General features: G+C 35.0%; 2 protein-coding genes across 2 annotated transcripts; both read left to right on the forward strand.

The window, feature by feature from the left end:
• Window positions 1-6,572: 6,572 nt before the first annotated feature.
• LOC306866465 (complexin-3-like) lies at window positions 6,573-8,912 on the forward strand. The gene is made up of 3 exons (XM_079411694.1): window positions 6,573-6,933; window positions 7,787-7,874; window positions 8,143-8,912. The coding sequence occupies exons 1-3, from the start codon at window positions 6,776-6,778 to the stop codon at window positions 8,365-8,367; spliced, it is 471 nt and encodes a 156-aa protein (XP_079267820.1). The 5' UTR covers window positions 6,573-6,775; the 3' UTR covers window positions 8,368-8,912.
• A 297-nt stretch (window positions 8,913-9,209) lies between these two features.
• On the forward strand, window positions 9,210-13,748 carry LOC306866458 (N6-Methyl-AMP deaminase-like). Its single transcript, XM_079411684.1, has 10 exons — window positions 9,210-9,365; window positions 9,500-9,621; window positions 10,779-10,839; window positions 10,916-11,003; window positions 11,079-11,160; window positions 11,246-11,372; window positions 11,453-11,533; window positions 11,785-11,923; window positions 12,449-12,549; window positions 12,894-13,748. Exons 1-10 carry the CDS (start codon window positions 9,321-9,323, stop codon window positions 13,083-13,085), a joined length of 1,038 nt encoding a protein of 345 aa, XP_079267810.1. The 5' UTR covers window positions 9,210-9,320; the 3' UTR covers window positions 13,086-13,748.
• Window positions 13,749-25,190: the final 11,442 nt, after the last annotated feature.

Raw genomic sequence — 25,190 nt, forward strand, 5'->3', positions numbered from 1 at the left:
ATCTATGGTATATTTTCAAGAGAAAGATGAGAAACAGTTGATCCAACAATACAGACGAGCTGAAGGCTCAATAGTGCCTCAGCAAAGCCACAGGCTGATCGCTTCCATGTCATTCCTCACTGATGCTGGAGTTTGTACTAAAGGAGCCCTGACAAAGTATTGAGTGCATAAATGAACATACTTCAAAGAACTTGAACTTTTCTGTTTTGCAAATCCTTTTTTTGATTGATCTTAGGAAATATTCTAATATTTTGAGATACTGGATTTTGACTTTTATGAGCTGTAAGCTCTAATCATCAAAATTAAAACAAACAAACTTTTGAAATGTCTTTGCATGTAATGAATCTAAAATATATATGAAAGTTTCACTTTTTGAAATGTTACAAATAAAATCAGTTTTTCACGATATTAAATTTTTTTTTAGATGTACCTGTGTATAATCAGCTTGGTTGTACAAGTTATTTTAAATAATATTGCATTAAACCAACTTAAGTTGAATTTCGTAGAACTTATAAAAACACTTATTTTGTTGAGAAGACTAATTGATCATATAATTTTTTACAGTGCATGCAAATATGCATATCTGCATGAGTGCATTTGGTAGATGAATATGCTTTTCAGTTAAGCTCCTGGACTCATTGCTTATTATAATAAGATGATGCTTAATTTGCATAGTTATAATATGATCATTTGTTGGTTTCATTTTTTTATTTTCTATTTATTTGAAAAGAAAAGGGAACTAAACCACCTGTAGCTCCTCCCCTTAAAAACCGAGATCCCTGAGATTCTTATTCAGACTTCAAGCACACAAGCTTCCCCGTTCAACAAGGAAGAATGAGGTAAGTCAGGGAGACGGGACTTCAGCTTTCCCCTCGGGCGTCCTGTGTGCTTCTCGCCAGAGCGCTTGACTGTGGATGTCACCATGCATGTGTCACGATTTGCTCTGTTTTGTGGCCTATTTGGAAGACATTGCCAAGGGACAGTAAGAATAGTTTAATTCAACTGCTTGGTTTAAAGGAAATGACTCTGACCTCACGTTATGAGGGAAAAACCGAAATGCGAACATCCATAGCTTCAAACCATCCAGCAGTCAATAGCAGCAATGATTGGTACGTTTCTTCAGTCTTTATCTCCGTGACACGCAGAGTTCATGTGTTTGCCTGAAGAGAGCAACATTGTGACATGCTAAGTTTGATTTTTTTTAAATACCAAAGTTCCTGTAGGTTCGGAAGCGTCCGCAGTGCTCGTCAGCCCCCATTTACATCTCTCCCGTGACATTTGGGCTCAGGCCCAGATCCGGCCTTCACCCACGCCCAGCCTAAGAGAGCTCAAGTGCCAGTGTGAATCCCAATCAACACTAGAAGTGGAGTCCTTGAGATGCTTTCGTTTCTGGCAGTCTCCTCTCATGTAAAACACATCTCTCTGCTGTTTGCATTTTGGCCAGAAAAGCACCTCATGAAGGGTACATGAGTACAGTGATTCAAAGTCCTGCTGAAAGGGGAAGTGTCTTTGTGTCGGGACAAACCTTCTCAATGTCCTGGCATTTATCTGAGGAATTACTGACCCTCATACAGTGCCCTCCAAAAGTATTGGAACAGTAAAGACAAAATTTATCTGTTGGCTGCGGAGTCAAGACATTTACAAATATGATTAAAAGATGAATATGAGACAAAACTACAGAATGTCACATTTTATTATTGGGTGATTCAACACATAGATGTTTTACCAGCTAAGAAGTTCAGCACTTTTAGAGTTTCATCCCTCTATCTGATGAGAGCATAAGTATTGGAACAGTTGCCTCACAGGTCTTTCTAAGTGATCAGCTGTGTCCTGTTGCATTAATTCTTCAGATATTAAAAGCAGGGAATGTGTCGTATCAGTTATATCCATTACTTCTGCATTCTGAATCTTGCATTCGATGATGACACACAAACCAGGATGAAGATGAGGGAGCTGACTTTGAGAGAAAGGCAAGTGATTTGGATGCTAAAAGAAAAGAGGAAATCAATTAGAGCTCTAGCAAAAACAAAAGTCATGGAGAAGAGTTTGGAAACCACCAGCGACCAACAACGACCTGATCGGCTGAGAAATCAACAGTAGTTGATGACAGACAAATCATAAAAGCTGTGAAAATGAACCCTAAAAGACGTGTCTGTAAAGTCACCAACAACTTCCAGAAAGCTGGGGTGATGCTCTGACAATCTACTGTCCTCAGGAGACTTTGACACAGAATTACAGATGCTACACAGCAAGATGCAAACCTCTGACCAGCACCAAAAATAGAGTTGTCAAAAAAGCACAAAGGTGAGCCAGAAGAGTTTTGGAACTGTGTTTATGGACCGATGAGACAAAGATGAACCTTTCTCTAAGTAATGGGAAAGGAAAAAAAGGGAACTGCAAATGATCCCAAGCATACAGCCTCATCTGTAAAGCATGGTGGAGGTGGTGTCGTGGCATGGGCATGCATGGCTGTCTCTGGAACAGGCCCTCTCAACTTTACTGATGACTTAATGTATGATGACAGTAGCAGAATGAATTTGGAAGGGTACAAAACCATCTTGCCTACCAATATTCAAGAAAATGCCACCAGATTCATTGGGAAGTGCTTCATATTGCATCAAGACAATGACCCAAAACACCCTGCCAGTTCAGTCAAGGAATTTATAAGGGCAAAGAAATGGAAAGTCTTAGATTGCCCACGTCAATCTCCAGATTTAAATCCGATTGAACATGAATATCACCAGCTGGAGAGGAGAGTAAAGGCAGAAACTCCCCAAAACAAACAACAATTGGGATTGGCTGCATTATAGGCTGGGAAAAGCATTTCAAAGGATGAGACCAAGAGTCTGGTGATGTCTATGGGTCACAGACTCACTGCTGTGATTGTGCGCAAGGGATCTGCAACTAAATAATAGCTTTTAATCTTTTATATCTGCCTTATGTTCAACTGTCCCAATACTTATGCTCACATCAATGAGTGGGATGAACTCTAAAAGTGCTGTTCTTTTTATTTGGTAAAACATGTATGTGTCTAAACAGCTAATAATAAAATGTGACATTCTGTAGTTTTGTCTCATATTCATCTTTTAATCATATTTGCAGATGTCTTGACTCCACAGGCAACAGAGCAATTTTGTCTTTACTGTCCCAATACTTATGGAGGGCACTGTATAAAACGTTTGGGAAAGTGCTGTTTGTATAGATGCTAAATGCAATTCATTATAGTCTCTTGTTCTTCACTGGACAAATGAGGACAAATCAGATTGCAGCTGGTCATGTTTAAAACATATATGATAATGCATTCAGTGTGGCGTCTCTGAATAAACTCTCATGTTATCAAAAATTTCCATCTGAAAGCAGTTGGATTCAGCAAGATGAATGTTCACAGCAAATGTAATTGTTAAAATTCCTCCAAATGGTACAAAGCGTTGACTTTGGGAAAGGTCATCATATCATCCAAAGAGGACATATTTATACATGTTTTATTTATGTTTGAAGAAAAGTGATTTGTCAATTTATATAAACAATATATAGATAACAATGAAAAATGAATATTTAAAAAGCTAAAGAAACTTGCTTGGGCCAAATTGATACAGAGCGTGTGTGTGTGTATATATATATATATACATATACGTATATATAACATTTTATTTAGCATGGTTAGAGGTCAAAACGAATATTTGTACTTACAAAATTGTAAAATATATAATTACATATTTATTAATATCATTATTATTTATGTTATCAGAAAAGCACAGTACACGCATATATTATGAAAACAAAAACTTTTATTTTGTATGCGATTAATCACGATTTGTCATTTGACAGCACTAATTATATTATATTATATATTTGTTGTATCATTCTTTATATTTGTATATTATTTATATTAATTGTATTCATACAATATCATATTTTATATTCATATATTATATAAAATGAAAATAAAACAAAAATATAAATGAATTATTATTATGTGTCATGTATTCACCTCCAACATCTTTAAATTATATTATATTTCATTAATTTCAAAGGATACAGGCAAGGAAAATAGACTTTTGTATATGATTTATTAACCCAATATAGCTACAGTTTAGCTAGTATGCTAGCTAACTGATACTAGTATATGCTAGGATCAGTAAGCATACAGTCATGGCCAAAAATATCGGCACCCTTGGTAAATGTGATCAAAGAAGGCTGTGAAAATTAATCTGCATTGTTAATCCTTTTGATCTTTTATTTAAAAAAACCCCACAAAAATCTAACCTTTCATTGGATAATAAGAATTTAAAATGGGGGAAATATCATTATAAAATAAATGTTTTTCTCTAATACACATTGGCCACAATTAACGGCACCCTTTTATTCAATACTTTTTGAAACCTCCATTTGTCAGTTTAACAGCTCTAAATTTTCTCCTATAATGCCTGATGAGGTTAGAGAACACCTGACAAGAGATCAGAGACCATTCCTTCATCCAGAATCACTCCAGATCCTTTAGATTCCCAGCTCTATGACGGTGCTTCTTCTCTTCAGTTCACTTCACTCATTTTCTACAGGGTTCAGGTCAGAGGACTGGAATGGCCATAGCAGAAGCTTGGTTTTGTGCTCATTGACCCATTTTTGTGTTGTTTTTGAGGTTTGTGTTTGGATTATTGTACAGTTGGAAGATCCAAACATGGCCCATTATAAGATTTCTAATAGAATCAGTCACTTATTGATTTTTTATCTGTTGGTATTTGATAGAATCCATGATGCCATGTGTCTGAACAAGATGTCCAGGACCTCCAGCAGAAATATAGGCCCACGAGATTGTTTTTGGATGAGTGAGGAGAATGTTTCTTGAAACCCTCCCAAACAACGTGGTGATGTAGGTGCTGTTTGACAATTTTGTTTTAAGGTTTTCTGACCCCGAGACTCAACTATTTTCTGCAATTCTCCAGCTGTGGTCCTTGGAGAGTCTTTAGCCACTCACTCTCCTTCTCACCGTGCATTAGGACGATATAGACACACGTCCTCTTCCAGGCAGTTTTGTTTCACTGCTCTAGCTCTTTTCTTAAAGCCACTTCACTAATTTGTGAAGCTCAATTATCTTTTGCTTCATATCAGAAATATATTCTTTGGTTTTTCTCATTGTGATGGATGATTAAGGGAATTTGGGCTTTGTTTTCCCTTCTATTTATATTTCTGTGAAACAGGAACCCATGGCTGGATCATTTCATGTTTATAATCACCCTGGAGTGCTCAAAATTGTGAATATGAATGGGAGTATACTTCAGAGATATTTTATAAAAATTTCCAGGGGTGCCAATAATTGTGTCCAACGTGAATTTGAGAAAAACATTTATTTCATAATGATATTTCCCCCCATTTTAAATCCTTATTATCCAATGAAAGGTTTGATTTTTGTGAATTTTTAAAATAAAAGATCAAAAGGATTAACAATGCAGATTAATTTTCACAGCCGCCTTTGATCATATTTACCAAGGGTGCCGTTATTTTGTATTATTATTATTATTATTTTATTTTTTTACAAATTGTCCTACAGATGTAAGACTGCACAGAGTCTTATTAGTATAGAAGTATGAATCACAGAGCCTAACACTGCATGTAATACAATTAATTGACACAAACTGAGGTGTTTCACTTGAGCAGTCTTGTGATTTGCTGGAGACAGGAGAGAAGTGACAGTGGTGGCTCATCATTACTCATACTGACTCATTAACAAGCCCACAGTCTCAAAAATACGCAAACTAAACCAATGAAGGGATTTTCTGTTCACGAATGTCTTCTAATAGTTCAAATCTAAAGACTTGATTGGAAGTAATCAATTTTGGTTTAGTGTCAGTATTTCTAAAAGTCATTTCATTTCTCAAAATACATCTGATATGGAAACATCTTATAACAAAACACATATAGATGATTTAATATATATAGTATTACCATGCTGTATATATGTCATATTTTATATTCATATTCCTTCAAGTGTACTGTTTACATACATCCCTGTGTTTTCTGGCACGACTGTATCTACATGAAATTGAGCCTCATAACAGTATTTCACTGCCCACTGAACCTGAACACTTGAAAACATAACTTAATCTTGGCAACATATGGTAAAAATATAGTGAATTAGAACACTAGGTATTGCACACTAAATATAGGTATTGCACACTATAAAAAGTAGCATAGCATTACTAGGCAGTGTGTGCCACAAATCCAGAACAAAGCTATTGTGCACTAAACAGTGTCCACATCTACAACAAAACACTATAGTGTGACCTAGACCATGTTACAGAATTTTATGAGAGATTAAAAACATCATATGTCTACATTTCTGTATTTATGTGCTACAATTATTATAGGATCTTGTGAAGTGGACTGGAAGCGGTTTATAGAATGTAGCCTACATACAATAATACTAGTCTATGTAGGCTATGTATAATATCTACAGCGTGCACTAAAAAGTATACGTTATATTGTTTTGTTTTTTTTGTTGTTGCTTAAATCAGAAGTCGCGCGTTACTTCATAAAGAGAGAGGGAGACAGAGAGAGAGAGAGAGAGAGAGAGAGAGAGCAAATTCCTCTGCTCCGCGTTGTACAGGTTATGAATATTTGGTGCTTAAACTTGAATTCAGCGGAAGAAAGAAAAACATCGACTTCAGTCTTTTTCTTCACAATAGTTGGACGAGACATTACTGAGCAAGAGTTTCTCAAGTGACTGACATCTTATCCACAAAGCAGGCACTTTAAATCTGTATTCTGCAGGAAAACTATGGCTTTTATGTTAAAACACATGGTAGGAGGGCAGCTGAAGGATCTTACCGGGGGTCTTGCAGAAGAAAAAGCAGAAGGAGAGAAGACAGAAGCTGGAGCGAAGGGAATGACACATGAAGAGTTCGAGCAATATCAACAACAGTTGGCGGAGGAGAAGTAAGATTCATCACATCTATATCATCCACTTTCTGTTTCACTGGCGGTTTGGTCATGACAAAATAATATGATTTGAAAATAATTTGATTTTTTGTTACAATTTTAATAAAATGCATTTTATTTCATTTGTATATATGCATAATTTCCCTCCATTATTACGTTTATAATAACCTATGAATATAAAGTATTTTTTTTTTTTTATTTTGAGACAATGACTTTGTTATATATTTTTTTCAACAACAAATTCCGTGTCACAAACAATAAATAAAGCACATGTTCCTTACATAGACATCCAGACACAGATGCATCTTAAATGAGAACCTGGATGGATGTCACAATAATAATTATTTTTAAACATTTTATATCACATTATAACATCCCTATCCCTCCTATTTGAATTTAACACACAAAATGCACAGTCACTTGTTCAAATGTAATACAAGGAGATGTAGAGAAGGTCAATGTTTATCTCCAGCTTACTGTATTTCTGTGGTTTAATCAATACTAAATGTCACCTTGCTCTCCAGATCCATGTTTCTCTGGTTTGGCATTGAGGACAGTGACTCCTCTGGAGAAATGCATATGCAGCTGTTTTTCTTCCTTTATGTGCAGTTTCATATGGTGTCGTATTACATTGTCCTAGACACACACAAAAAAAAGGTTAAAATGTACACTGAAGAAAATGTTACATTGGATCATGTCATAAAAATATATAATATATATAATATTTATTTATTTTTTTATATTTATACTATTTAAAAATATGATTAGCAAATTTTTTATAATTTTTTTTATTCAAAAATATATTAACAAAAAAAATTTTCAGTTTAACCGACTTTTATTTACCCACAAGGATGGAGCGGGATGCCAGCTTTGCCCAAAAGAAAGCTGAGCGAGCCACAGTCAGGAGCCACTTCAGGGAAAAATATCGCCTTCCAAAAGTAAACAACACTTGATAAAATGCACCCATTTTTATTTCATTATTAACATTATCCATTATAAAAAATGCCTCTAACATTAGCTTGCTCTATTCTTTTTCTATTCTATGTTTTCTTTGTATTATATAATTTATAAAAAACTCTGTTAGGCTTGTCATAGCACTTGCATATCATTGCTCTTTTGTTGATTTTGATTGTCCTCAAGTTGCTTTGGATAAAAGTGTCTGCTAAATTACTAAATGTAAATGTAACTACTATTTTTTATTAACAGAGTGAACTGGATGAAACTCAAATTCAGGCTGCGGCAGATGACGTGGAGTTGCCCACAGAGCTGGCTAAGATGATCGCAGAAGACAACCAGGAGGAGGAGCACAAGCAGTCCGTCCTGGGTCAGCTGACCAACATTCAGAACGTAGATATTGACCAGCTAAAAGAAAAGGCCCAGTCCGCCATCAAAGACCTTAAACAGTCTACTGAGAAGTGTGAAGTCATGTAATACACAGAGCTGGACTGCTGATCAAGGATCTGATGTTTCCTGATATAAAATATAGGGGATAAATCTGATCCATGAACAGCATTCCTATAATAAGATGAATCTCTGATTCATGAAAGACAAGCTCTTACCCAAAGCCAAGCAATCATATATGAATTTAAAGTGTGTTTGTTGATATTGCAAATAATGTTTGCTACACTGTATACATGTTACACTTTATCATAATTGTGGCTAAAGGCAATAATTATCAGTTAATTACTTTCTACTTGTTGTTCTTCAGTGTTTTTAGCCAGAAAATATTTCAAAATACAGTATTCCAGCTAAATGCTAATATGTATATTATGTATTAATACTAATATAATGTATAAAATACCAGATTGTTTAAATTATACATAACAATTTATGTATTTGCTCCTTTTTATGTACTCAGTATATTGATGTATGTATGTGCAGTGTTGATGTTTTTTATGAACACCAAATATAAACTTGTGAACAGTCATTGTTTATTGTCTATTTTTATTTAATGTCCGTCAGTGTTATTAATACACAAAACAAAATAAAAGTGAATTAAAATAAAATATTTAAAAAACTTAAAGTCATTATTATTCTTATTTATCTCAGCTAGTTGCCAATGCAACAGTTGTCATTTTCATTTATTTCATTTACGGTTTACCTGATGTACTAAAAGTGCACTAAAATTAATAATACCACATGACTAAAACACAACAGAATGACTAAAACTAGAATTACACAAATTAAACTGAAAGTTTGCTGATAGTTTAACTTGAATATGAATGGGAACCATTGTTAGAGGTCGATGTTGTCTAAGGTTCATTTCTGTAACGCAACGCTGGTGCATCAGGAAAAACATTCCGTCTCCATGTGTCAAAAGTAGTATATTTCACACGCAGGAGTACTTTCAAAATACACATTTCATAAAGTTAACGAAAACTGAGATGGATGGCGAAGCGGATCTCTTCTATCGTCAGATGCCCAAAGTGGTAGGAAAAACATTTTTAGATCCATTAATAAAACAGACGGTATTCTTTAATGAGCTCAATCCAGTGTATGTAAATAAATTAATTCAAGTAATTACACTAAATGAAATTAAATACGGTGTGTTTTTATCTTTCAGGAGTTACACGCACATCTTAATGGTTCTGTCAGTTTTGAAACGATGGAGACTCTTATAAAGCGCAAGCCGCATCTGAACATCGAGCACAGCATGACCGCTATCCGCCGCGGATCACTGGACGAGTGCGTGTCAAACACATCACACACACACACACACACACACACACACACACACACACACACACACACACACACACACACACACACACACACACACACAACAGCCCATGCACTCATAATAACCTTTAAAACAAGAAATAGACAAATCGTAGAAATCGTCTGCGTCCGAAATCGCCTATTCCCCGACTATGTACTTCTTATGAACAAGTACGTACTTAGTATGAAAGCATGAATGTAATCCAGACGTAATGCATCCGTGATTTTGTCATTTGTCTGTAAAAAGTTGAAAAACATTTGGGCAGTGACATGATTTGAGTTATTCTTGATTTTTTTTTCTGCATTAGTGATTAGTATATGTTTATGTAATTTTAAGTTATGTAATTAGTTATGTAATTTTGTTTTTCTGTAATATGTTTCTGAATGTAAAGTTTTTTTTTCCCATGTCATGTCCAATTATAAATCAAATCCAAGAAATCCGAGAAAGGGGTTAATAAAGATTAAATGTTAAGTATCTTCAACTAATGTGTTGCAGAAAGTACATTCATTATAAATGGATATATCCATGAATAATTGTGTTATTCCTTTATATTTTTAGAAATTAAATATTTAAAGTAATGTCCAGATGATGTGCCATGGTATATGGTGAGGTTTAAGCCTTTTTGTTATTTACATGGAGGATTGGATCCAACATTAAAGGAATTCCTTAAAAAAATATATTATTAAAATACTTATCAAAAAAGCAGAGATAATTTACCAAAAAGTGGGGATTTGTGACCTACTAGCGTCAGTTGCGTCACTTCACTACAAATCGTCCCCCTTGGCCTCATGTATGGTTGCCCAGTAGTACACACTGCACAACACAGAAAAATCTCCACAACTCAACGAAATCGCCACAACACAACGCATAGGACTCATTTCGCTGTGTTGTGCTAAGTTCGTTATGTTGGGACTTGTTTCCGTTGTGTTGTGCTAATTTTGTTGTGTTGTTCAGAATCTCACCAAAAGTAGTAAGTCATCCGGGTTCTATGTTATGAATACTATTAATTCAGACATACTACTCATTTCACATACTATTTTTTGCCCACTATATACTACAGAAGTACACATATTTTATTTTGTTGATTATAAATGAACTATTCCTAAGTGTATTTCTCCAACAGGTGTTTTCAAGTGTTTAAAGTGATTCATCAGCTAGTTGATTCAGAAGAGGACATACTAATGGTAATGGCTTACTCAGCGTTTTATTCTCTTGCAGCTTTAAGAATAAATTAAAAACAGAATTATGATTATCAAACAGGTTGCCAAAGCAGTCATTCAAGAGTTTGCGGCAGATGGTGTAAAATATTTGGAGTTGCGTAGCACGCCTCGAGAAGTGACTGAAACAGGTACTGGAAGGGATGTCAAACATTTATTAGCAGCTCATTTCTGCTTTTGTTGACATTTATTTTTGTCTCAAAAAGGTCTCACTAAACAAAGATACATTGAAACTGTGCTCAAAGCCATCCAGCAGTGTCAACAAGAGGAAGTTGACATTGATGTCAGGTAATTTTTTGGTAGGCCTATTTATTCTAGGTAACAACCTGTTTTTTTTAATGGTCACCTGCTGTATTTTTTAATGTTTGAACAGGTTTCTCGTAGCCGTGGACCGCAGACATGGGCCTGTGGTTGCCATGGAGACAGTGAAGCTGGCAGAGGACTTCCTGCTTTCCAGTGATGGAGTAGTAGTTGGACTTGACCTCAGTGGAGACCCAACAGTGAGTTCAGATTAACTCCAATTAACTTGATACTCGACTTGTTACTTCTAACTACACTGTCCATATCTTTGATCTTACAGGTCGGTCATGGAAAAGATTTGCTCTCCGCACTTGAAAAAGCCAAGAACTGTGGTCTGAAGCTGGCGCTACACCTCTCAGAGGTCAGAGCACATGGAAACTTATTTATGTTGGAATTATGTTTTGTAATGAACCTAGTGCTATCAAATCGATTAATTAAAAAAATAAAATATATACGTCTGTGTGTGTGGATTTATATATACATATAATATGCACAGTACACACATATGTATTATGTAAACACAAACTTTTATTTTGGATGCGATTAATCATGATTAATTGATTTGACAGCATACTTTTACGTGGTTTACGCAAGAGTTCATGTGTATTACAGGTTCCTTCTCAGAGCGATGAGTCTGAGTTGCTGTTGAACTTGCCTCCTGATAGAATCGGCCACGGAACCTTCCTACATCCTGAGGTCGGCGGCTCTGACAGTCTTGTGGAAAAAGTTTGCAAACAAAATATTCCTATCGGTTAGAGTTTTCCATTGTACTTCCAAAATTATATATACTTAAATGTTTATTTATTTTTTTAATACGTGTTCTATCATAATTCCAATATTACATACTTGAACTTTAAATAATTTCTTTTTGATATTTTACTATTTTATTTTTTATTTTACTTAAGTTTTTCCCTAGTTTTTCATTATATAGTTGTTTCCAATTGCATTTAGTTACATAGCTGAACTTTAAAGAATTGTTTTTATACCTAATGGACTGTTTCTTTTTTTATAATTTTTTATTTTATTTTATTTTAATTTTTTTTACTAGTTTTCCATTGTAAAAACATACTTGAACTTTTAAAAAATTATATATTTATGAATAAAATGTTTTATTTTATTTTATTAGCTAATAGTACTATTAACTAATAGCACTTAACTAATTAACTAATTTATTTTATTAACTGTCCTGTCATAATTCCAAAATTACATACTTGATCTTTAAATAAACTTTTTTTTTTTACTATTTTTATTTAAATGTAACCATTTTGAATTGCAGAGATGTGTCTGACCTCTAATGTCAAAGGTCAAACGGTGCCTTCATATGACAAGCATCACTTCCAGTACTGGTATAAGAGAGGTCATCCGTGTGTTCTCTGCGTGAGTTCTTTTTCCCACTCTCTTGCAGTTCATAGACACTTCATCCCTGTAAAGCCTGACATATGAAACAACAGTCTGAAATTTTTTTGAAATGCAATTTGATTCGCAATGGCCAAAAAGTGAAATTCTGTAAATCAGTAATATCTTTAAAACAGTATAACAGACTACTATAAAATGCATATAAAAATCACTCCATATCTCCCAATAACATTGATTATGTTAGTAATTTAAAGGCCTTAGAAATTTAGGCATTGTTGGTTTAATGTAAACTTTTTTTTTTTTTTTTTTTTTACGTGTTGAGTTAGAAAATAACAAGATGCCTATTCCTCCTCCTGTCCCGTCAGACGGATGATAAGGGTGTGTTCTGCACGGATCTCTCTCAGGAGTACCAGCTGGCCGCCTCCACCTTTGGTTTGACCCAGGAGGCCGTGTGGATGCTCTCACAGCAGGCCATTGGATACACTTTTGCCCCCGATCCAATCAAACAGAGGCTGGAGAACAAGTGGGCGGAGCTCAAACAGCAGATCCTCCAGTGAGAGGAATGGCAGCTGTAAAACTTCATCAACAGTCCTACCTCAGAGTTTGTCAAACAGTGGTTTTTCAAACACGAAAGCACATTGTTGCAGCTAATTATATCGGTTTCCTCCATTTCAAAGCACTGCATTAATATATGAACTAATACATACATGTTGTATGAAACACCTTGGACTGTTTAAATTAAATTGATTTTAATATTTATAATAGATTATCGAGGATTTCTTGAATATTGATATTGTTTATTAATACAACAGTATTAAATATAAGTTTATTAATTACACAACTGGTGTGAAAGGGATTTATTTCATTTACATTTTCAGCACAAACAGTTGTACTCATTAAGAAATACTCAATATTTGGCAAAAAAAGTTCTTAACATTATTATTTGCGTATTTTACAGTATCAAAACATTGATTTGACAAACACCGCAAGCGATCTGGATTCTGTCAGATTCTGTTTTTAACATGTTATTGTAGTTTTTTGCTCCAGTTATTGTGTTTTCCATCATTGTTTGAAATTTGAAATTTTCCATCAAACCCTAAAACGAAAAACAAAGAGTTCAATTTTACTGCATAAAAGGCACGTTGTTTGTTCCAGCTAATTTTGTAAGTTTCCTCTGTTTCAAAGCACTTAATTAATGTATATAAACTGTTATTGAAGGTCCTTGAATATTAATTTGGTTATTAATACAATTATATTACATATAAGTTTAATAATTACATAGCCAGTGATCTATTTAATATTCAATTTGTGAGAAAAATACAATTTGTGTGCTTTTAAACCGTCATTATAAAAAAAAAAACCCTGTCTTTTACTTTAACCAACGGAAAGGTTTTATCAGTAGAGGGCAGCAGTTCATTTTAAACGTTCTTGTTTTAACTGCAAAGCAAGAAAAGCTTAAATGATATTCCTCTCCTGGATAACGGTACACAGCTCAGATTGTCATGTTGATGCTTGATTAGATCATTAATGGCTCTGTATATCTGTCTTTATATAACCTCAAAGATCTCCTGCTCACTCTTGTGCCAGAGCTGAAAGTGTTTGTGAGAGCTTGGCATGCAGTTAACCTCTCCAGACCACAGTCATGAATCCTCTAACCCTGTTCTCCAACACACTGTGGTTTAGTCCTTGCTTTTATATTAGGCTTTTGAGGGGAATCTATAGGGATGAGGAAAGAATGGACCCCATTGCGCCCGGTTGGGCACCTCAGATGTAACACCTCAATTGATTTCTCCTGAGGTTTCCTTTAGGGGTCCTACATCTGAAATAGTATCTTTGTGTGTGTGTTTGTTTTATACAGGGTCAAATCAATGTCAAAATGCGTTTTCAGGTCTTTCTCTCGCTGGTGTTACATTACAGGAGAGTACATTACATTGCTAGTCATCACACCTTTTACCTCTGTCATTAACTGCTGAAAAGTTTTGGGTCAATAAGTATTTGATTTTTTTTATTAATACTTTTATCCAACAAAGATGCATTAAATTGATCAAAAGTGACAGTAAAGACATTTATGATATTACAAATATGCTATTTGAACTTTCATACCATTCACAAAATGTAATCAAGCACAGTTTTCACGAAAATATTAAGCAACAGAAAGTAACAATTATTCCGGAGAGTCACATCAGCATATCTGAATGATTTGTGAAGGATCATGTGACACTGAAAACTGGAGTAATGATGCTGAAAATTCAGTTTTGCCATCACAGGACTAAATTACATTTGAAAATATATTAAAATTGAAAACAGTTATTTTAAATTGTAATAAAATTCACAATATTACTATTTGTGCTGTATTTTTGGTCAAATAAATGCAGCCTTGGTGAGCATAAAAGACTTCTTTTTAAAAACAAAAACCCCAAGCTTTTGTTCCTCAAAGACTATTGAACATTTTCAGTATTATTGCCCACAGCTAGTCTGCAACTACTTTTGTGCTGTTTTTGCAATTGTATCTGTTTAAAGAGAGGACCTCCTATTGTACCTTTTAACGTCACGTTTCTCATTTATTCACTTGTAGCTTTGGGCCTCTCTGCCCAACGGATGTAAAGGGCAGAGGTCAACTCATTCAGTCAATGCACAACACAACTCGTATTGTCATCTTTGACCGTGACACCTGCACAAATGAGGTCACGTATTAGATTTTTGTTGTTCAGCACATTCGTCTGTGTCAGTCTGAACAACTCGAGGCAACATTTCATGCTTATTTAGTAGCTTCTTACTAATGTAATATGTTATTGCATATAACAATAAGACGGATGACATTCTTAATGAACTATTGACCTAATGGTGTTTACACCCTGCCTTTTAAATTGCAGTTTGCCGAGTTGCCCGTTTTTGTTGTTTACAGTGGAGTTTGAGTATTTTATTGTTTTTATAATATAGCAATAGCTTTGAATTCTTTGCAGAACCTCTGAGGTATCACATTGTTAGACGTGATAATTTCCTTTCTTGGCTAAAAACGGCCACATGACACTGGCAGCTGTCCAGTGAGATATTCCACAGAGGCATATCTTCTTCACAAGGCCTCTGTTATGCTGCTTCTGTTTGTAAAGCATATTTGACAAGCTGGTAATGATGCCAGACACATACAAACTACAAAGCTTGTCTTTCTGATGTCATCTCAACAATGCCCAGATGCATTTGCTGTGTTCGCAAGAGCTTTGGCTCTGTCTACAAAAGCAAAGAGTTTTTCATTGTTTGAAAGCAGCAGAGTGCTCAAGTTTTTCTGATTTTTGGAAGACATGAAACTGTGAGAATGCACTTATGCACAGAGCTATCCGAGAGCTTGCTCTATGATTAATATATTTTTGTTAATTTTTTAATTTATGCATCTAATGCATAAATAAAATAATCCTGACATCCAGATGCTATAGAGTTTAAATTGTTGATGTGTACACTTATCTCTTGTTTAAAAAAAAACAATTTTTTAATAAGATAAGTGCAGATCAGTTTATGATTGGTTGATTGTTTTCAGTTCACAATGTGGTGTTAAAGAAAACTACTACACAAATGGTGGTTTGATTGGACAGCATATTATTCATCTAATTAGCACAACATACCATCTGCGTATTCATAAATCACATACTGCATTCAATGTGTGGTTTTCCTGCTGGATTGGAAGATTATTATTGAAAAATTACATGTTGCAACTGCACCCACACTGTTCCTTCACTTCAGAGTTGCCCAGAGTGATTTGTTTTGAAACAACCTTGCAAAATGAGCAGCAAGCAGAGGTGTCTTGAGAACGCCTTGGCTGCCCTTTCAGGGTCCTTAAAGTCACTGTAGCATGTAATTGTGGCAGGAGTGCCAGCGAATTGGATGGTAGAATATATTGGTGCAAACTGGGTTTTCAACAGTAATAGATGCTTCTTAATAAAGACTGAGCAGTTTTGTGTTCAATAACAATCCGGTTTTCACCCTGGAAATTGACCCAGTGGTATGAGCATGTGAAAAATACTTGAATTGCTGGGGATTTTTTTTAAATTCACATATAGTATGTAAATGCATGGCCCAAATAATTTTGCGCTATTCCATATTTCTCTTTATTACAGAAACCGGGCTGTAATGATCTGATTGGCTCATCTGGATGAGTAGCATTTCAATATAAAGGTACCAAATAATCCACGTAAGCTTGTCAGAGTGTAACATTTCAGATTTGATCTGATGCTATATGAATCCATGTGAGCAGGGTGAATGACTTATCGATTGCTGCAATTATAAACTGTGATTATAGTGGACATGTCAAGTAATTTCTCTTGTAGTTTACATTAAAACACATAGTTTTTGTATTTTACACAAGCATCAGACTAGAAAGATCTTTTTAAGACATGTTATACACACATGCAGTATTTAAGAGAGCACTTCAAGAGTGAGACGGACAGTTAAAGATATGTGTTCACATTATTCACTGAAAATTCTCCATGAAGTCAAGATTCACTGTAACCAGATCACTGAGTCAGTGAGTTGAATTATTGAATGGATTATTCTTTTCAGTACAGCATTTGGTCTCCACATCAGATTTATTCACAAATTAGGTGATTGGTTAATGCCAATTTCTACATATACTAATTTTGCACATTACAAAATGCATTATGATTGCACCATGAACAATATAAATAGTATAAATAAATTAAATAATAAACATTTTTATTAAATATATTATTATATTTATTGCATTATCTATGTTAACGAATTAGGTGATTGGTTAATGCCAATTTCTACATATACTAATTTTGCACATTACAAAATGCATTATGATTGCACCATGAACAATATAAATAGTATAAATAAATTAAATAATAAACATTTTTATTAAATATATTATTATATTTATTGCATTATCTATGTTAACGTATAGGATGTATAGAACTTTATTGTGAAATATCACTACTACTGAAATTATAAAATAACATTACATAAATGCACTTTTTTCAGAGTTCCCTCGAAAATGTTTTTAGAGTTATTTGCCTTTCTTCCAGGATATAATATATTTGAATATATTAAAGCGGAAACCATCCTTTCTGTTGCCCAAAATAGCTGATCTTCCAGCAGCAAAACCCTGGAGTGTACTAGGAATTCATTCTCTCTGTAGAAAAGCGTGCAGCCCACGGCATCCTCATTACAGCAGACCTGAAGGTGAGCCTGAAAGGAGTCGTCTGTGTCATGTTTACAGAGTTTGAGCTGTTTGCTTTCTCTGATAGACTCTGGAGCTGAAGGCTACACTTTTGTGAGAGCAATTGTTACTCACGACCTTAATTAAAAAAAAAGAGAGAATGACGAAGGACAGATCTATATACCTATCGCTCTTTCATTCTATCTATCTATCTATCTATCTATCTATCTATCTATCTATCTATCTATCTATCTATCTATCTATCTATCTATCTATCTATCTATCTATCTATATATCTATCTATCTATCTATCTATCTATCTATCTATCTATCTATCTATCTATCTATCTATCTATCTATCTATCTATCTGTCTGTCTGTCTGTCTGTCTGTCTGTCTGTCTGTCTGTCTGTCTGTCTATCTATCTATCTATCTATCTATCTATCTATCGTTCTATCTATCTATTGTTCGTTCGTTCTACCGTTCTATTGTTCTGTTGATCTATCAGTGTATCGTTCTGTCTATTCTATCTTTCTATCATTAAGACGTATGTGTTTTTGAAGGGGGCTATTGATGAGCTGTCTGAAAGCAGTAAGATTTGTGGTCTTAGCTCACTGCTCTGCAAGCAAGCAAATGCCAGCCGAAACAATGACAGTGTCACCAAAGTTCTGCTGACGTCTTCCTGTCCCTGAAACTCCTGCCACCTGTCATCTAAAGATATGACGTGAGTGGCAGATTCCCACCAACTGGACACAAGCAGGTGACATCTTTCAATTATACAGGATTTACCATGGACCTGTTTACTGCCTGAGGTGACAGACATAGACTTAATGTGGTGACAGTGGATTCTTTATTCCAATTCTTAGTGCTATTTTTTATTTTACAGAAGGTAGGATTTGTTTCAGCCGGTAGCAAAATATACTTTCCAATCTCTACTCATTGTTTCATGCTCAGTTCAGTTTGGTTAAATCCACCAAATGGCCACATGGTTTCATGCCACACAATACAAACATGATGAGGTCTGCAGATTGTGCTGTGATTGACCTTTGCACCCTATTCAGTCTCTAATAAATTCATTACTGCCATAAAGGCCAAACAATTTATGACCTTGATCTAGAATACAGCCATCAGGGCCAATGTGTAGGCTAGAAAATATTGTTAAATATAAATATGTTGTATCAGCACATCAGAGTAATGCTGTTGCTTCTATTCCCTCAATGCTCAGTTCCATGTGGGACAGGTCAAAGGTCACAGGAGGTTGTTCATGTGAGTAACACAGGTGAAATAGTGCCTGATGAGGAATGCAGTATGAGTGTCCCAGTGATGTGGAAAACTGTGATGTATGTCCAGTTTTTATCTGAGTGGAGCAGTAAGTTTTTGAAAAAAATTGCAAGCACACACACAAACCTTGAGTCACTAATGTGGCGAGGGACTCAGTAGCCCCAAGAAATATATTACATTTCAGGGTAATTGCCAAATGCACAGCTGATAATGTTCTTTTCCCATGTCAGTAGTATTCTGATGATCGTCGCTCTGGTGTGGCAACCCAATGAGGAGTTTTTCTTCAGAGGGCTGAGAGACAGAGCGCCCACTAGAGTTGCGGAAATGTAACAGCAGCACCTGCAACTAACAAACTGAGTGATTCTCTGGACGGTGTCATCAGGTAGGACAGCCACAACACTTTTATTGATACAGTGAATGATTTAGCACATTTTATTGCTCTCTGTGGTGTGCTTTAAGGTTTATTGCAACAAAAAACATTGTAGTTTTGTTTCACATGACCATTTTTATACCCTCTAAACCTCCAAACAGGCTGCATTTGATAATGTACTTTTAAAACTTCTTTAAAGGGATTGTGCTTACTCAACCTCATGTCGTTCCAAACCCGTAAGACCTTCCTTCATCTTCAGACACAAATTAAGATATTTTTGATTAAATCTGAGAGCTGTCTGACCCTCCATAGACAGAATCGCAAATGATACGTTCAAGGCCCAGAAAGGTAGTAAGGATATTGTTAAAATAGTTAATGTGACATCAGTGGTTCAACCTTAATTTTATAAAGCAACGAGAATACTTTTTGTGATATTAATTTTTGGGTGAACTAGCTCTTTAAGCAAAACAATGACATTTGCTATATATGCTAACTTTTGTGTAAGATTATTAGACTATGTTTTACAAGACAAAACTATTTCAGTCTTTCTAATTTAAACTTTCATGTTTAATTCAATGTGCTACTTGCTCTTTCTTTTTAATTGATTGAAAATTTCTAGCTATTTCTGAGTGAAAATTGGTTCTACACACATTTTTTGTGTATAGGATGGGCAGTCATTTATTTACATGCTCTGTTCTGACATCATGAACATATTTTCTGAATCACATGATTTTGCAGCTTAATTTAATCTGTTTCATCAGCTGAACAATCAGTATGTTGTTAAACAATAGTACAGTTAAACTTCTATCCCTCACAGCATCATTTTCATCTCTGCCAGAAATTAAATATTGCACTGACCTGACTGAAGTCTATTGCACTGTAAAAAATAGTTCTCGAAGTAGTAAATAAAGATCATTGCAGTACATTTTATGAGAAAATACTGTTTCAGTTTTTCTATAAAACATCTCATTTAATTCAATGTATTACTTGCTATTTCCATGTAAATGTAAATTCCATGTATTCTATTTGCATGTAAATTTCCATTTTATTGCTGCTGTTGTTGTTTTTTATATATAATTTATTGTCTATTCTCTTCATTATTAGTGTTTCTATTACCTTAATTATATGTTGTCTGCACTATATTTGTACTTTCTGTACTGGAAGCTCCTACAACCAAGACAAATTCATTGTGTGTATGAACACACTTGGCAATAAAGCTCATTCTGATTCTGATTCTGAAATGTTTGTGAAATTTACTAGCAATTTCTTAGTGAAAACTGCTTCTACACCAGATTTTGGTCAGTGCAATTCAGGAAAAGTACATATAATTTCAAAGCTTTACAGATGCATATTTCTACATTACAATTAAGATTTATCAGTGGTGACTTTCTAAAAGTAATGTAAAGATGATACAAATCATGCAAATAGTTAACATCATGTAGGCCAATTTATTTAAGCAGAACCAATGAACACATTAAATTAACAATGATTACAATATGGTAAATTTGACAGTTTTGAATTCAGAGTTGGTGTCATCTGAAATCCTCGCAGGGGTTGATGTCATTTATTAGTTTTTTTGTTTGTTTGTTTTTTGGCTTTTTGCCTTGAATGGAGGGACTCGAGTTCTCATGAGCCAATAGCTCAATAATGTCCTGAGCATGTTCATAGTTCACCTCCCCTACAGATGTTCCTAATTAAGGCTAGAATACGCTACAACTTTTGTCCAAATTTTGCCCCAATTTACAATCTGAACTAGTCGATGCTAGCTGCTGACAGTCAGAGCCAGTCTGCAGATCTGAGTTGACAGATTACGTAGAAAATCACATATTGCATGATGGTCACAGACTCTGTTTTTTTAACTTCAGACAATGATTCCATCCAATCGTTAGATTTCAGCCACACCTCGTTCCGAGGTCACGAACCCGGGTCTCCGGCATGGGAGGCGGGCGCACTAACAAGGAGGCTAAAGACTGCAGCCACTAGCGTGCCTTTTGAGATCAGGGGAGTGAGGTTTACCTGCACAGCACCTACCCGCTGGTCTCCGTTAAACATGCACTGGATGGATGCACTGTGTCAGTGTTGTGTGGTGGTCCAGTGAGCCAGCAGAGGGCAGTCGTGTGAGCTGAGGCAGGGCTCACTGTACTGCCTCCAACCCAGTGTGCCTCAGAGAGCTGCCTCTGATGCTGGTACCTCCAAGCCTGTGGGCCAGGTGCTCTCACACTGACTAAAATCTGGCGAGGTTACATTTTCGTTTTCACTCTCCAATAAATCACCATTAATATTGACTTTCTGTGGGCTGACTCACTTTCTTCATCTAAATTTAGAAGACAGACGCAGCCATCTAAATCCGGTTAGAGGACAGAAAATGCCATCCTTTGAGAAAGAGCTATTCATTTTGGCTTTTGTGTTATAAATAAGTCTGTCCGAAGCACCTGGTGGAAGTTTTATCTTGTTTTAGAAGTTTAGTTTTCTGACACGTCTCCTGTGAGGGTCGGATTCGTGTCTGGGATTCATGTCTCGCCCTCTGAGATCAGCAGGTCACATGCAATAACAAAGTGTGATTTCCATAAATAGCCAACTCTCCTGAGTTTTGGATTATCTGATGCAGTTATTAACTACCCAATTAAAAGGTATGTGCATGATGTTCTTCAAAACATGTTTTTTACACACTTGAACAGCATCAGTCACTTCATTGTTTGTTTGTGCACTGCATTTCAGGCTTGAGGTTTGCTCATGCAATCATACAGGCGGGGCTGTAGGTGACATCATCATCTCTTTTATCCACAAACCTCATTATTGACAGAACAGCTATTTGATCTCCTGGTAAGAGCTCCATTAGTGAGCTAAAAGAAGCTTCTAGCACTACACATGAACTAATTATGTAGTGGTTGGAGATCCATCCAAGGAAGAAGTGCAGCAAATGATTGAGTCCAGGTGCAACTCAGTCATTGATAGATTTGCCACCCTAAAACTAGACAGAAAAATTGCATTAACAATGACATCATAAATCAGAGTAGATGTCAAAAGCTAATAATCTGAAATGTCAATAAGGACTCTTCAGTAATTGCGTTAAAGTCAATATGAGGCAGCATGCACAACTAGATGTACTGTAATGTATTTGCAAGTGAAAAGTAAGTTGTATCAAACAAAAATAAGACTTTTGCAAATCTTTTGTGTTACCCAAAAAAACTTTGCGTTTGCTTACAAAACTTTTGAGAACTTCTTATATGAAAACATTTGAGAACTTTTGAGAAGTTGCTCGGGTTTTGTGAGTGAAGGCAAAATTACTTGAGGGAATGCAAAACTTTTGCAAGAAAAAACCGGGAGCACTTTAGTACAGCGACCAATTCACAGTAAAGGGATAGTTCACCCAAAAATGAAAATTTGATGTTTATCTGCTTACCCCAAGGGCATCCAAGATGTAAGTGACTTTGTTTCTTCAGTAGAACACAAACGAAGATTTTTAACTCAAACCGTTGCAGTCTGTCAGTCATATAATGTCAGTCAATGGGACTCATGGCTTTGAGAGAAAGAAAACATACACAGACAAAACCAAATTAAACCTTTCGGCTCGTGACGATACATTGAGGTCTAAAGACACGAAACGATCGGTCTGTGCAAGAAACTGAACAGTATTCATATAGTTTTTTACCTCTGATCCGCAGCACGGTCTAACTGTCCTGAGCGCGTTCACAACAGCCGGCGCGTGAAGCGTCTTCTTCTTCTTGCTTTACGGCGGATTGCAGACTTATAAGTGCATTACTGCCACCTATCTCTCAAATGGACCATTGACACTCTATCTACAATCTCAATTAGGAGTGTCAATGGTCCATTTGAGAGATAGGTGGCGGTAATGCACTTATAAGTGCGCAATACGACAGGAACATGCATTGAAGTTATACTTCACCCAACAATGAAAATTCTGTCATCAGTTACTCATCCTCATGTCAATCCAAAACCTGTATGACTTTGATGAAACCTTATGTGTCTGTCCCTCCACTGAAAGTCCAAGCAACCAAAACTTACAAGATCCAAAAAGGCCATAAAGGCGTTGTAAAATGAATCCATTTGAGACAAGCGGTATAATTTAAATCTTGTTAATAGATATGAATGATGAACAGATTTAATTTAGGCTTTTATTTACATCTAAACAATGATCGACAAACATACATAGAGCACATCACATATCTAACAATAGTTAGGTCTGTTGGACTGTGCCATAGAGTTTCATGCCAGAAATTTGTATTTTTATGGTTTGGAATGACAGGAAGGAGAGTGATGTTATTCCTTCAAGGAAGTAAATAGAGTCAGTTTTAGTTTAAATGGAGATGTGTTGCTATTATATTTTTTTGTTCTATGGATATTTAAACTGTTGCAATAACTGCAGTTATTATTAACTGCTTTTCAGATGTTTTAGTAACTTTAAGTAAAACACAATTAGACGGTTATACCTGCTGAGATATCATCTCGGACAACTACGTCAATGGTTACGCTCGAGTAAAGGACCTTGAAGAAAATGTCCCATATTGCCTTTCATTTTGGACTGGAGAAGAGATTTCAGGGCTGTGGGGATTGAGCAACAAGAAGACCTGAATCATAAGATCAATATTCTTTTGTCTATTTCTGCAGTGAATAAAAAACAATTGGTGATCTTGTGGGCAGCGAGGTGAAATGTATTGCTGTAAGGAAAAGCGAGCACTACCTCATGGTGACAGTGAAGAAATGAAATGATGTAAACTCTCAGTAATTTATAAAGCAATCAATATGTGCCTTCAGGACAGAGTAGCACAACAGCCTCTGGTACATCATTTAATCCATTTGGCGGTAAAAGTCTATTGTTTTGGAGTTGCTGAAGTCGATAATTAATATCTGAAGTCGATCAAATAATGTCATAAATAAAATTTGATCGACAAGAGAAAGGTTAATCCGCATTGAGTTACAGACTTAAATAAATTGTTCATGCAACCAAAAAAAAAAAAAACACTTTTGAATGGGTTGCTATGTATTCCATATACCTTGGTAAATAGGGCAGTGCTGCACAATGATATCATTCTCAGTTTCATAAATTCACAATGTTCCTTTAATCTCTGTCAGTCCCCAGAGTCTGAATTTATTTATGGACTGTATATTTATTTATAGACTCCTGTCCAGCCTCACCCAGTAAACAAGCATAGAAGAGTGTATTTGGATGACATAACAGTGTTATTTTAGTGTCACTGAGATACTATTATAGATTTTGTTAATATTTTGAAATATTAAATCGCTTTAATTTTAGTTAAAGATTTTGCATTTTTGTATGTCATGTTTATGTTCATGTTTTTAAATTTGTCTATATAGTTATATAGTTTTTATTACTTCTTATTTATCAGTGTTAGCTTATATGCCATGAAACATGTCCATAATTGTAATTAATTAATTTATTTATTTATTTTTAAATAGTGTAGCTGGATACAAGATGGTTGAAATTGTAACTAATTACAGGTAATGCATTGTAATATTAATAATCTGAATATTTATATAATTAAATCATTATTCACATATTATTAATGTACATTCAAATAGTTGTTTTAATGAAACTTTGATGTTTATATTTGAATATATTTAAGATGACGTGCTATACAGTACTTCATATTGAATTGGTCATGCAAAACCATTTTAGCTAAAAATGAAATAGAAAAATATAAATTAAATGCAAAATGATAAAATACTCTGATCAAGCTCGGGCCTTTAAAATTGATTAATTTATTTGTAATATTAAATTATACATTTCTAAATATTTGAAATAACTTTAATAATGTGATTAATATGACTGGATTGATTAGGCTATATGATAACTTTATTA

Source organism: Barbus barbus (genome assembly GCF_936440315.1).
Source record: "Barbus barbus genome assembly, chromosome: 48".
NCBI classification, from domain to species: Eukaryota; Metazoa; Chordata; class Actinopteri; order Cypriniformes; family Cyprinidae; genus Barbus; species Barbus barbus.